The sequence below is a fragment of the Balaenoptera ricei genome, chromosome 17 (genome assembly GCF_028023285.1).
Source record: "Balaenoptera ricei isolate mBalRic1 chromosome 17, mBalRic1.hap2, whole genome shotgun sequence".
In the NCBI taxonomy this organism is placed as follows: domain Eukaryota; kingdom Metazoa; phylum Chordata; class Mammalia; order Artiodactyla; family Balaenopteridae; genus Balaenoptera; species Balaenoptera ricei.
Genome location: NC_082655.1, coordinates 8,821,448 through 8,836,549, shown reverse-complemented (window position 1 = coordinate 8,836,549; position 15,102 = coordinate 8,821,448). Strand labels below are relative to the sequence as shown.

The following is a 15,102-nucleotide window of genomic DNA, read 5'->3' as shown; positions in this document are numbered from 1 at the left end:
ATTGCTTAACTCTGAGTCACATGATGGTTTTAAGTAAATGAACATTGATTGAATAAATGAGCAATGCTTTATGTATACACTTTACCTTCGTACCATGTTCATTAGGTCTAAATCCTTAAAGTTCCCCACCAAGACCAACATAGATAATGTCTCCCAAGAACCTTCAGTGAATGCTCCAATTTTCTCTGAACAATTAATTACAGCATCTTATGTCGAATTTTTGAGAAGTCAACTATACGTCAATGAAAAAAATAAAGTATATTCAAATTACAAAAAAATATATATAAAAACATTATATAGTGGCAGAGAGAAATCATAGTCAAAATTAGCACGAAGTTAGTATCCCACTGCTCACTGTCTTCAGGAAGAACTAACTAAATTTGTTAGGAAATCTGTTAATGAGAGTATCAACTCTGACAAAAATTTTTGTTTTCTTTTTAGATACCTTTGCTATAATGTTGTCATTAATCTCATGCTATGTCAAAAGCATAATATCTGGGCCCTTACCAAATAATTGCTATTATATGTCCACCTCAATATTCATGGTTTTTCAGAAATAAAAGCTTGATACAAAGGAGAAAAAAAATGTTATATATACTTACCAGTTTACCATGTATGGTATAATTACTTTGATACAGGCCTTATCCCATTTCTCCTATAGGCTTTTTGTGCCAGTTAGCTTTGACTTTGAATACTCTTACCATGTGTATCCTTGGACAGTCTTCATCTGTTAAATGGTGACTGTGTTATCTGTACCTTCCATGGTTACCAGGATCTAATGAGATAAGGTATATAAAAATCAGCTGATGCTCAGTAAAGAAAGAACATAGGGCCTGATGGATTTATGACTCTGTCAATATTCTGCTGCTTCTCTCTCTTCATCTAACACTAAGCTAAGCTCCTTGAAGATAAGAGTTAAGTATGTTTCCTTTTAACCTACCATTTAATTGTGTACATTTAGAATTTGAAGGAACCTATGGAATAAACCTCTAATTTTTTTTTTCAAAATCAGAAAGATATGATAATAAACACATAAATTAGAAACTTAGAACTGATAGAACATCTGTTTATAGTAGTTAAGTGGCTAGTGAATGTTGAAAAATAAACTAAAGGACAACCATATCTCTAGGCTTCCCTTAATGCTATTGACATTTTTTATGTTTTAAAAACCAAAGCAGCAAAAACACATCAAAGCAACACTGCAAAAGACATGCATTATAGCACTGATTCTAAATGAGTGGAATCGGCATATCCACCTCAGGGAGTATATCAATCCCCTAGGTTTTCTTGTTTTCATGCTTTTCTTGGACAAAACGTTTCCTTACCCACACCTATTCCCTCAAAAAGACTTAAGAGTAAGATCTAACATAAAGTTATAATTGGGTCGACAGCCTTCTTAGTTCTGAAGAAACGTGCAGATTTTCTTTCTTTAACGTCACTTCTTATTCATGCCGAGCATTCCCTGAGTAGCCAGTGTGTGTCTGTCACTGTGAAGATGCTGGGGGTACAAAGGTGGCCGTGACTCAGTCCCTGAAACTCACAGGCCAGAGTAGTTGCTAACATCATGTTCCTTAGACCTCTACTCTCTCAGGAAATGTTCATAAATACTTTGTGATGAAAGGGTGACATGGTTTGGTAATAGTGCATGCTTTATTTCTGTCTTATTGACAGGACCAAGAAGTCTTTCAGTAAAGAAAACGGTTTATTTAATCCATTTCCCTAGCTTATTTGACCACGGGACCCTTTTTTTGTGTCACATGTATTAATGTCTCAAGGGCTGTAAATGCTCCACAGCACACAGTTTAGGAACGTGCCCAGAGATGATTATGATGAGACGGGTGCAGTGAGAGCACCAGGGGGAGGAGAGTCGGGGAAGTCTTCACACAAGTGGCTACATGTTAAACCAAGTCTTGAATGATGAGCATACAGAGGAAGGGAAGGGCAGCTGAGGTCCAGGCAGAAGGAACAGAAGGTACAAAAGCACAGACGTTTGACAGCGCATTGTTGTGTTTGAGGAAACTCCAAACGGTTCAGTTCCTTAGACTGAAGGAAGGAAAGAAAGAAGCTATACCAGAGAACAGTTCAGGGCCCTGGAGACGCATAAAAAGCCTTGAACAGCATGAGGGGTCTGTGAAGCAGGTAGTAATCGGTGCCTAGATTTCAAAGTTATGTGAGGTCTATTGTGCTTTATATTTAAATTTATGTTAACAATATAAATTTACATTTATTCCACAGGGAAAATAAAAAATTGAGATTTATCAAAAACCAGCAAAAGTATGAGATAAACTCTATGGCTGAATCATCTACCGTATGCTGCTGTTGAATTTTGAATGTTATTTAATGTTACTTTTAAAAAAACCTTTGAGTCACTGAACATTTAATACAGTACATTAGGAATGAAGAGGCCTTTTTTGTGCTAAAAGTTTCAAGTTAACTAATTTTTATTTTGGAATTCATCATAAGAGAATCAGCACACATAAAGACAGAACAATGTGATGTTATTTTTATATTTTTAAACTGAAGGTTTGAGCTTTCCCTACCATCATTGATGCTCATTATAAAATATTGGAAAGTGTAGAAGAACAGAAAAGAGAAAGTACTTTTTTTGCCATATAGAGATAAATGTACATGTTGATATTTTTTGCTAGACAAATTTATTTTCTATACTTATAATTCTAGTGAACATAGTACTACTTTTTTACATTTTCCTACATTATAAATCGTTTGTAAGCATTACATTTAAAGTCTATATAATATTCCATTCAGTGGATATACCATTGTTAGTATCGTTATAGACAGTCTTCAGTTTTCTTAATCATATGGCTTCTACCTTTTGTTATTATAAATGTTTTGTGTATATAGTTCTAGAATTGGAATTATTTGGTCAAAAAGGAGGGATATGTTTAAGGCACTTGATACATGTTACCAAATTATTTCCCAAGACAGCACAATTTATATTCTAAATTATATAATTTATATTTCCACTGGGAGTGTATCAAACTATTTCATTAGGTCTTGAGAACAATCATTAAAAAGAAAAGACAAAGAATAAAGCAAACTTTGTTGGTCAGTAGTTTAAAAATATGGATCCATATTTATTTATGGTTGTAATAGTAAGCAGTATTTCAGTTAATACTTTGTATAAACAAATGTAAGAATTTTCTTTTGATATGAAGGCTCTTTTTATTTTTGAGGTATCCATCACGAATTGAAAAAATTGACTACGAGGAGGGCAAGATGTTGGTCCATTTTGAGCGCTGGAGTCATCGTTATGATGAGTGGATTTACTGGGATAGCAATAGATTGAGACCCCTTGAGAGACCTGCATTAAGAAAAGAAGGGCTAAAAGACGAGGAAGACTTCTTTGTAAGTAGCAAGCTTTTCTGTTTGCCAGATATGTAATGATGTATTTTTAAAAGGAATTCTGTTAAATTTTACAAAAGCTTGTTTTTTATTAAGGAAATGCTTATTTATTATACATGGTATTGATCTTAAAAGTTGTTTAAAATAGGATTTTAAAGCCGGAGAAGAAGTTCTGGCTCGTTGGACAGACTGTCGCTATTACCCTGCCAAGATTGAGGCGATTAACAAAGAAGGTATGTGTTTGGAATGATCTGAGAATTAAAATGGGATTTATAGTAAAATTTAACTATATTTCTAATTTTAATTAATGTATGAAATTGTTACATATAGCTGCTGCTTCTCTTTGTTTTACACTTAACCTAATGAATCTTCTAATAATACTCTTTTTTAGGAGCATCAATATGTTACATAGTGTATAGAATAAGATGATACATAATACACTGCCGAAATAGACTGTTTAAATTAGTAGAGGTAAACAGTTGCTTAAAATGTTTCAGCTTTCGGTTGACAGGTTTATATTATATGCATTTTATTTCTACTTCTCTGTTTCCAGTTTGTTGACTAAGTTATTTTATGAAGATCTCAACCTGAGTGCTAAAGATATAGGAAAATTCAAATCAGTTCAACTTGGAAGTGAAACACAGTACAATTTTGTGAGGAAAGAGTATGGAACTTTTCAATTTGAGGATTTCCTTTATTGCGTTTTTCTCCCTGCTCTTTTTTTCTTGATTTCTGTAGACAATTGAGAATTAGTTTTTCTAACAGCCTTTTGTGGTATCTAATATTACTACTGATAAAAAGTTACTGAACTTATCAGAAATGTTGAAAGTACCACAGAAATCAGGTGTGTTAGTGTGGCATAAAACGAGAGAGTCTGTTGGACAGATAATGAATTTTAAAAATTGTAGACCGATTAATTTAGAAAGGCATTAATTTAGAAAGGCATTAAATTATTATTGGAAATATACTTAAATATTTTATTTTTTAAATTTCTTGTTTAAAATCTCATTTAAAACAGTCGTGAAATACTTGTAAGTGTATTTTCCAAAATACATTGGTTTTCTATTAGTTATTTCTTAAACTCGACCACTCATTCATTCTTTTTACTAAAGAAACACATTGAGGGAATTCCCAGGTGGTCCAGTGGTTAGGACTCAACGCTTTCACTGCTGAGGGCCTGGGTTCAATCCCTGGTTGGGGAACTAAGATCCCACAAGCCACATGGCATGGCCGAAAAAAAAAAAAAAGAGAAAAAACACATTGAGTGACAACTTCTTTGCAAGAAGGGCATTTAACCTAAGTAAGGGGATACTTACTTTAAACTGTATCTTGAAAGCCAGACAAGTTATCTAGAAAAGGACGGATGAAAAGGTTTTTCTGTCAGAAGAAATGGTGTATGCAAAAGAATAGTAGAGAAGCATGCCATTTTTAAGGAACTGCAAATCTTTGATGTGACTGGAATGAAGGATTCCTTTAAAGGTTGTAGAATAGCAGAAGAGGTGGGAGAGAGAAGCAAGGATTGGCATATGAAGTATCTTGTGGTCTTCCTAAAGAATTTGAATTTTACTTGGAGGTGATGGGAACCATGGAAGGGATTTAAGCTGAGAATTTAAACTAACAAAAAACTTGAGAAAAATTGAGGTAAGAGAAGATAGAAGAGGAAAACATTTAAAAAGACATATATTAAGAAATGTTAGGTGTAAAAAAGTAAATCATAGTTGTCTAGCTAGAAATGATAATGCAACTTTACAAAAGCCAAGGTCCAATTTATTGGTTTACCTAATTGAAATAACAAATATGGCTATGAGTTTATTACTGGTCACCTGAGGGACATCTCAGTTATTAAGTTTGCAGGTTACTTCTTTTCTAGTGGGGCCTTTAAATCACTGTTCACTTAAACTTCTGGAGAGCTGTGTTATGGAGCTCTTATTCCCATGTCTTAACTCACACTGGCTCCCCAAGTGTCTAGTCCAGAGCCCAGCACAGAGTAGACAGTCAGTAACAGTTTTTGGAAGGAAAAGAAGTAATGAATCAGTTTCGTAGGATAATAGGATCTACCCAAAATGGAACAAAGCAAAGCAAAATTAAACAATGCTCTCTCTTTTCATTAGGAGAGATTTCTTTAAATGTGTGAGCTTTGGGACCTTTCTTCCATGCTTAAAGCTTCTTTTACAAGTATATGCATACACACATACAACATACACAAAAACAAACCACCCTCATTTTTTATCCTATCCTGTTTGTCCATGGGCATGTTATATAGAAATTTAAGCTTACGTCAGTGGAAGAGTGATGTTACTGATTGCAGCCTCTGCCATTTCAGGAGTAGTTTTGAGTAAGCCCTTAGTGAAATATTGGCAGATATAACTTGTTTTTTTAAAAATTTCCATGGGAAGTATTAATTTGGTCATTTTTCTGTAGGTCCCACATGGTGGATGAGCCTCCCCCGCCACCTGCCACTATCCCCCTGCCCCCCGCCAAAAAAAAGAAAGAAAAAGGAAGCCCTCAAAGAGTTTTCTGTTCACTACAAAAGCTAAACAAAACTAACAAATGTGAACATTTAGGTATATGTAATATGTCTTAGAGAAGTTGAAGAGAATGGACAGATCAGTGTAGATTGGAGTGGTCAGGGAAGTTTTCATAGTATGGGTGGGATTTGAAGAGCTGATCCTTGAAGAGTGGGCTGGAGTTAGGAAGGAGGATGGCATCACAGCAGCCGAAGCAGCGTGAGCAACGGCAGGGAGGGATGAACGCACGGTCTGCGTAGTGAAGAGCCTGCTGTTGTCTGCAGCGCCCCGTGAAGAAGGAGGAGGACAGGGGCAAGAATGTTGGGGTGTAAGGGGTTCATGCGGTTTGGCATTCTCACAGTCTTCCCAGATTCTTTACTTTCTTGCTATTCAGCTCATCAGTTGTTTTCATAACTTGGGTTTAGATCTTTATATCTGTGATTTGTACATTATGCTAATTATAGAAAGATATGAAATCAATGGTGTTATTCAAATTACAAAGAAAAGAAAAATCTTTGTACGTAGATTTATTGGCTTTGGCGCCAATTGTTTATACCTCTTTAGTAAAGGTCGAAGTGGCACTCTGCCCTCATTTGTATAGGAAATGATAGAAAAACATTGGAATTTCCATAAGTATAAAATCTACGTAACTGATGTTTTCTGATAGTACTGATAGTACAGTAAAAGACTTGAAAGCATGGAGTCTGTAACAAAAAGTGAATATGCTTTGAAATAGCCATATAAACAGAATATTGAGTCCTAAAAGCAGAATGGTTCAGTGGGAAAGAGAGGGGAATCAGGGTTTTAAGCTAATGGCTGTGCTGCTGCTTAGCTGTCATTGGATGCAGCATTTCGCCTCCCTGGAAGTCAGTGTTCTTATCTGCACAGGAAGACTGCTGTGCAGACGATACGTATATTTTCTAGCTGAAAAGCCTGTGAATCTATAATTCTTGTTTGCCAGTTAATTAATATTGCAAAGGAATAATCCTTTCCTGAGAAAATGATTTTTTCCCTATAGCAGATCTTTCTCTCCATTATTTAGAAGCTTTCAAAGAGAGCAAATGATGATTCTTAGAAATATTATACATTTTTGTAAGTAATGATTTTATTTTCTTCAGGTATAACATACCTGATATGTTATTTAACATATATTTAAATTGTTATAAATTTTAAAATCCTCCAGTAAAAATCAAAATTACATGCAACTAACTTATCAAGATTTAATTTGTGTACTTTATAAGGGAAATCAAAGTTATTTTTACAGGGAAAGAGACAATAAACTCAGTAAACTTGGTGGGGTCCTTAGCAGTGTGTTTGCAGTTACTGCAATCATAGGGTGTTTATTTCTGTCAGGGCATTGCTTGTTCTATATCATGTGTTGCTGTAAGGTTGAATTATATTTTCTAATGATGCTGACTCGCTCCTATTTCAGGAACTTTCACAGTTCAGTTTTATGATGGAGTTATTCGTTGTTTAAAGAGAATGCACATTAAAGCCATGCCCGAGGATGCTAAGGGGCAGGTAAGAGTGTTCAGCATTCCTAGCTACCCACAGGGATGTTTTCTTGAATGGTGACTGGTCAAAATATATATATATACAGACATATATATATTTTAAAGTGAACTAATTGTAGGATTATGTGCTGATAGCCCCAAATAGCAGCAAGAAAGAGAAGCTTAGAATGTAAAATTATACACTTGATTTTTGCTTCTTTGGTTTTAGACCTGCTAAAGTTATAGGTCACTAGTTTCTGTTCCAGGTGAAATCCCAGCATCCACTAAGCTGGTGTTGTCCTATCGACCCAGCTGGATCGTGTAACCAGTCTATGGGAAGTGAGGTAAGTGCCTTTTTTTAATTTTGTTTTGTTTTTCCTGGTATATAGTATCATTTAGAAAGTTAATTTTTAATATAAAATTTTATATTGAGTTTCTTATCTTCTTCTTTTCTTCTATAAATCATAGTCGTTAATCTTTCAAAAGGCGCTTACCTGACACTCTGTAGGCTGTTTCAGGTAGGGCTTTCTGAGTTATATGATGTAAGCAGTGTATTACATGCTTTGTCACTGCTCAAAGCAAGAATGAACGGTAAGCATTTGAAGGAGAATCTGGGATGAAGTTAAAACCATAATTCCATTATGGTTGAATATGTTTCCTGAAATACTGGAAAGAAAAGGTGCGGTAGAAATTTAAAATATTTTCTTTTATGTTCTGCTGTTATTTGGGATTTTCAGCACCTGGACCTACAATTAATTTTAAGAAATTGAAAGTGATCTATAAAAATGTCTAATATGGAATTATGTTACATATTTGTTGCATACCATGCAGTAAAAAATGTCATCCTGAACTGTGTTGAAGTCACATGGTCAGTTTCAGTCAAGTGTATATATTTAGTAGTCCAGAACGTAGACTATCACAGTTAAAAAAATTATTTTTGATGTTTTCTGAGAAGTGCGTGAGTGTTTTAAGTGACGTGGTTTTCAAAAATTTAATTTTGAAATCATCAGCTAGCAGTTTTTTTTTCCCCCAATTAATGTGGAATGCCGTTTAAAATGGAAATGCTTTTGGTCATGAAATTGCTTTGTGTCTTCCTACTTGTATGTATAAATAAAATGTTCTCTTAAGCATTCAGTGGTGTGATTCCTTGGTTACTGCATGGAAAGATTGATTTAAACATTGGGAAGTTAGTACCTGTTTAATTAAAATTCTCAATTTTTTTTTTTTTGCTTTAAAACTATTATTTTGTCATTCTAGTCATTCGAATGTTTATGAGATGGCACTAACATTGAAACTTTATTTTTTCCAAAGAGACATTGAGCCAGTTTGGTTTGTGGTAAAATAATAAGTTGTAAAAATTAATTTTTTGGATGTATTGGATGTTTATTTTTAATAAGTATTCTAGTCACACCATGATGTATTTAACATTAAAATCAATGTCAAATACAAACTCCTAGAAGAAAATATTAGTAGTATATTTCCTTTAATTTTACATTTTCTTCATAATTTTTAATTACGAGCACATTCAAAACATTTGTAGAATTGTTTTTTATAAAATGTTCTTATTTTTTGAATGTCTTAATAGATCAGGTGTTGTTTGGGCCGTGCTAAGAGAATCCAACTTTGCATATTATCATCTAAATTTTGAGTCCTTTGAGAATTCCTTTATAAAACTATACAGTAAAATTTCTTTTATTAAACCAGCAAAGGATAAGGAATCAAATAAATGCACTGTGGAAATGTTCTTCTTTAAACTTTCTGTGGCTTTTTCTCACCTATTTTTCTTCTTGAGAGTGTGCTGATATAAAATTTACACTGTAACTCACTAGTGTTAAAGATTGGCTCATAAGATCCTTTACCATTTTTAGAACATTTTTTGTATACATTGTTTTATTGGATTCTTACAGCAAATCCTTTGACATAGGTATAGCTGATATTTCTATTTCACAGTTGAGGAATTCAGAATTTAGAGAATGACTTACCTAAAATTTCATTCAACCATAGTGTGCAGAGTGACTGAACTCATCTGATTTCATTGTAGTGTTCATTATAGTGCAGTGCTCTGTGTTATCTACAGGAAACTTTGAAACATATCTTTAGTTCTCATTCATGGAAGGATCACACCAGTTATTTATTTATTTAAAAGATTTTTTTGATGTGGACCATTTTTTTAAAAAAATTTTATTTATTTATTTATTTATGGCTGTGTTGGGTCTTCATTTCTGTGCGAGGGCTTTCTCTGGTTGTGGCAAGTGGGGGCCACTCTTCATCGCGGTGCGTGGGCCTCTCACTATCGTGGCCTCTCTTGTTGCGGAGCACAGGCTCCAGACGCGCAGGCTCAGTAATTGTGGCTCACGGGCCTAGTTGCTCTGCGGCATGTGGGATCTTCCCAGACCAGGGCTCGAACCCGTGTCCCCTGCATTGGCAGGCAGATTCTCAACCACTGCACCACCAGGGAAGCCCCGATGTGGACCATTTTTAAAGTCTTTATTGAATTTGTTACAATATTGCCTTTGTTTCATGTTTTGGCTTTTTGGCCCCGAGGCATGTGGGATCTTAGCTCCCGACCAGGGATCGAACCCACACCCCCTGCATTGGAAGGCGAAGGCTTAACCACTGGACTGCCAGGGTTCCTACACGAGTTATTTTTGATAGTGAATCTTTCCAATTAAAAAATAGAAGAACAAAATAATGGGAGAATTATTTAATCATGCAACTGCAGTGATTCCCATGATTAACAAATCATGTGATCAAGAACTGTTTTATCTAATTTCACTTTTAAAGAGTACAGCATGAATCTCTTTCTTCTAGTTTTCTCTTTATTGGAGAGAGGAAACAACTGGGCATGGAATTTATCCCCGGCATCTTTTAGCATTTCTCTTAACAACTTAAAATTTTCCTTGCAATGTGGAACCCAGAATTAAATGCCCTGTTCTTAATAAGACTGCAAACATATGATCTCTGCTGAATTATCACTTTCCTTTGCTTGCCTGTTGTACTTACTCTTGTTTTTCTTTCTGCTTTGTTGATGACACTCTATAGGTTGTTTTCATTGGTGTTGCTTTTTTCCTTCTACTTAAATGTTAGTCTCAAGGCTCAACTTAGCCATGATACTTAAGTCACCCAGATTGCTCCTTGACCTTAAACCCCTCTTTCCTATTAGTGTACACTTTGCCACCCCTTTGTTTAATGGTTTTCCTTTTGCTTGGAGTGTCCATTTCTTTTTCTTTGCCTTTTTCCCTAGCAAATTCCTACTTTAGAGTTCAAATCATTTATCATTTTCCCTGAAGCCTTTCACTAGTCTTTCTCTTCAGGCAAAATTTTGTTGTTCTCCTGTAATATTTTGTTTATTCTCTACTGTCTCTCCTGTCACATTGTCTTATAGTTAATTTTATTTGCTTGTCAGTTCCTTATATGGGCAGGACTAAAAAAGGAGGTGGTTCTAAGTAAAACTTGGATTGGACAGTACTGGTGCATCTGGTGTTCTTAGTTTTTACAAACTAGAGATATAAAATTTTATTTCACAACTTTGTCATAATTCATATTCTAATAAGACATGCATGGGGGATGTAGTTTAAAATACGGGGAAATCTGGATATTGAGTGTCTTCCAGGCAGGAGCAAAGATGTGGTCACTCCAGGCCAGTGGGTTCCTGGGGTTTTCATCTAGCATCTTTTATTAGCTTAGCATGTTTCCTGGCATGTATAATAGGGTATCCAATAGAAAATTGGTGAATGAATGTGTTAGGTGCAATCGCAGGATGTTTTCAGTTCATTTCAGTCATGGGGGAGAGAGAGACAGATTTTGTATGTTTGCTTTTAATGGCTTATTGTCTTTACCATATATTTTCAAGACTGAGGAGCCATCAACTTGAATTGCTTAGTGGCCTGTGTTTGTTAATGTAACCCATGAATTAAATGCATTTGATGTTGTGAAATTGTTTTTAGTTGCTTGGACTAAGAATTTAATGTATTACGCATTTTGGTTGAGTCTGAATCAGTGGTCTATTTGATAGCTTAGTGGCATCAGTCATCAGTTGAAGATTAACTCTGTAGAGATATTATAAATATTTGTTGTAAAAAAGTCTTTTTGATTGTGAAAATTTAAATGTTAGTACCACTTCTTTACATCTTTCCATAATTATTACAATAAGTGTTTTTAGTTAAAAGTAAAACAGTAAAAATTGTTTAGCCACAAACTAAAAAAATTAACACAGGAAATATAAATATTTGCATCTCAGAAGAATGGTAACTAATACAGATTCAGGAAATTGTAGAGGGAGGGAAATTAAACTGGAGTCTGACAGTGTGTACTTTACCTTGGTCAAGTCAAGTAGCTCTTTTTTTTTTTTTTTTTTTTGCTAGTAATATTAAGCTATTGTGATAAATAGGTATCCAAACTTTAAAAGCTTTAAAAAATAAAATCATACTTTGATTCCTATGAAATTGACCTTACCTTGAGTGATACATTCTTCCTAATAAGGAATAGTAATTTGCTCTATGGTAATACAGTCGTTCCTCATTATCTGCAGGAGATTGGTTCCAGGACCCTCATGGATACCAAAGTCTGTAGATGCTCAAGTCCCTTTTATAAAATGGCACAATATTGCATATAACCTATTCACATGCTCCCAAGTCATCTCTAGATTACTTACAATACCTAATACAAGGTAAAAGCTATGTAAATAGTTGTAAATACAGTGTAAATGCTATGTAAATAGTTGCCAGAGCATGGCAAATTCACGTTTTGCTTTTTGGAACTTTCTGGAATTTATTTTCCCAACTATTTTTGATCCACAGTTGGTTGAATACACGCCTGCAGAACCCAAGGATAGGGCGGGCTGACTGTATGTTTCTTTTAATCTTTGCAGAATTACAACATAAGCTTTTTTTCTTATTACTTTTATGATCTGTTGCATTATAGAGAAGAAACATAATTCAGCGTTTAAACCCTAAAGTTACCAAGGTAGAATGTCATGTAATATTCCACATTTGTCATAGGTTTTCTTATATTTTAGATTTAATTCCATCAAAAGAGTATTTGATATTGAATATTTTCCCATTTTATGTAAGATCATATAACCGATTAGATTATTAAATTTGATAATCTACCGTGTTGATGATCTACCTTGTAAATGTAGTTAATTTGATTTTTATGTTTGTGTGCATGTGAGTGAAAGTAGCTTTGAAAATGTGATACATGTTTTTATTCATTAGTATAATTAAATTTTAATTAATTTTTAATGCTTCACATGTTTTGTGTTTTTCCTTTGGAGGATTGGATAGCTTTAGTCAAAGCAGCTGCTGCAGCTGCAGCCAAGAATAAAACAGGGAACAAACCTCGGACTAGCGCTAACAGCAATAAAGATAAAGAGAAAGATGAGAGAAAATGGTTTAAAGTACCTTCAAAAAAGGAAGAAACTTCAGCTTCTATAGCCACACCAGAAGTTGAGAAGAAGGAAGATCTGCCCACATCTAGTGAAACATTTGGTACAAAATATGTTCTTACATTCATTCCCGATGGCAGTGGTAAACTCACATAGTGAATAAGTCAAATCCTTTGGCTGCCTGTAATTTGAACATGTAGTGAAATTATTAGGATTTTTTTTCCTAGCATAATATGATGGTTAAGTTTTTTAGCATCTTACAGATCTGAAGATTAATGGCCTAATATGGGTGCTTGATAATGGTTACCCTCAGTATTCTTGAATAGAAATGCATTGAGAATTTGATTTGTAACTTCTAAGTAGGTTTTGGGATTTCTTTTGTGTGGGTTTTTTTGTTTGTTTGTTTTCTTTTCTTTAGCCTTTAAAATGCTTCTGCATGCATTTCAATATATAATACAGTAAAAGCAGTAAGTCATTCCTTTCCTAAAGCATAACTGCTTAGTAGTTTTTTTATTTCTAATATATTGGTCTAGAGAGATTTGTGTTTTTTAAAGTTCTTTGTCAAGCACTAGATTAAAAAAATTAGGTGCAAAGCTTTTGTATTATTTTGCTATTTAAAAAATATTCATGTGTTTTAACTTTGGATTCTAGATAAACTCTCATATATATATTCTATTAAAAGTAGGACTTCATGTAGAGAACGTTCCAAAGATGGTCTTTCCACAGCCAGAGAGCACATTATCAAACAAGAGGAAAAATAATCAAGGCAACTCATTTCAGGCAAAGAGAGCTCGACTTAACAAGATTACTGGTAAACTACAATGATTCTTTTTGGGGGGGAATGGAGGGTTTGATTTTATAGTAGTTTGTTTTAAATAAAGGAAAATGTATCTATTGGTTTAGTGTAGCTAACTGGTTAATAAGAAAGACAGTTGCTTTGTTTCTTCAAGGTCATCCCTTTCAACACCACGGGGCTTTTTCTGTTGGAAATGTGAAAAGTATCACATATTTTCTACCTACCTCACAGGGATGTTGTGAGGATCCATAGGATCAAATGTTACAAAATTCCATAGTTTTAAAATCACCTGGGTGGCAGGAGTAGTTTCTCTAAGAATTGAATTATACGCTTTTGTCAACTTGTGGTGACATAATGTCTGAGGTTCTAAATATTACACATTCTTACTCTTGACTGGTCTCATTAAGGATGGTACCATATATGGTTGGAAAGATGAATACTGAATTAAATTCAGCTCCCAAATTTGTTATGCCCAATGTAAAAGTACTTCTATACGTTTTTAAAATTTCTGTTCTTACCTTCAGGTTGGTCTCTAGAATTTGGGCTTATTTCTCTATGCCTTGTTGTAATTAGGAAGTAGAATACTAGAATGATGAAAAGCACTGGAAATTCTAGCCTGGTTAGTGTTTACAGAAGAAGGGGCCAGTCATACTAAGACCCACAGTTCCATTCAGCCTAATGATTCTAATCTTTAAAAGAAATTGTGAATATATTTAATTTTTCTGAGTATATGTTATAAAAGGGGAGGTAAAATATTTTAATTAATATTCAGTCATATGCTCTTATTTTAAGGACAAATGATTTTTTGTGCCTTTGGCCTAATAAAGCTATGTAAATCTTTGTTGACATTCTTCTAAATAACTTGAAAAAGCTTGGTTTCATTGTCAGACCCAAGAATAAATATAAATTAAACATTTTGACCATTTTCTAAAGAGTGTAAACTCACTGAAAGATGACTTTGCAGCTGAGGGTTCTTTAGAGCCACTGTTTTATTACAGTATTCATCTAAGTAATTATAATTGGTTTCAACAAGTGAGAATATTTAGTCTTTCCATTGTTAATATTATTTTTGTGCCTTTCTCTGATAAAGGATATATTTGGCCCCAGGACAGGAAATATTTCAGATCAATTTACCCATTCCCATTCCACCTTTTCCTTAGAAACTATTAGCTTTTGAGAAAGCCAAAATGTTATCCTAGTGATTATTATGATGGCAACTTGAGACTTCCGTTTTGACTTAGAATAATGGAACTCCGAGCTCTGTACTGTGGAATAGTACTTCTAACTGCCGTGATACCAAGATTGAAACAGCCTTATTGGGGGAGCCAAGATCAAGGAAGATGGAAGTGACACTGACGCTACAACTGCCAGTTTCCCAGCATCATGGTTTTTCCTACAATCTGGATAATCTGATTTTAGTTTCAGTCAGTATACTCTTACATGTGTCTTACTGAGAAGTTCAAGCTCACCATTTAAAGAAGTAAGAAAACAGCTCAGTCCACAATGATGCAGTATTTCCGCTTGGCCTTGAAAAGACAGTAGTGGGGGGAAAACCAT

The 15,102-nt window shown here is 34.4% G+C and overlaps 1 protein-coding gene across 10 annotated transcripts in view; it reads left to right on the top strand.

Moving 5' to 3' along the window:
- Positions 1-15,102, top strand: part of PHF20L1 (PHD finger protein 20 like 1) — a 79,753-nt gene that overhangs the window by 13,730 nt on the left and 50,921 nt on the right. For 5 of the 10 annotated variants that reach the window (XM_059901353.1, XM_059901345.1, XM_059901346.1 and 2 more), the window contains exons 3-8: positions 3,195-3,366; positions 3,512-3,596; positions 7,303-7,391; positions 7,618-7,707; positions 12,639-12,852; positions 13,432-13,560. In XM_059901353.1, the coding sequence (XP_059757336.1) occupies positions 3,195-3,366; positions 3,512-3,596; positions 7,303-7,391; positions 7,618-7,707; positions 12,639-12,852; positions 13,432-13,560 (779 nt within the window). The remainder of the gene's footprint in view (positions 1-3,194; positions 3,367-3,511; positions 3,597-7,302; positions 7,392-7,617; positions 7,708-12,638; positions 12,853-13,431; positions 13,561-15,102) is intronic. The other 5 variants (XM_059901349.1, XM_059901348.1, XM_059901347.1 and 2 more) reach the window with 5 other exon arrangements.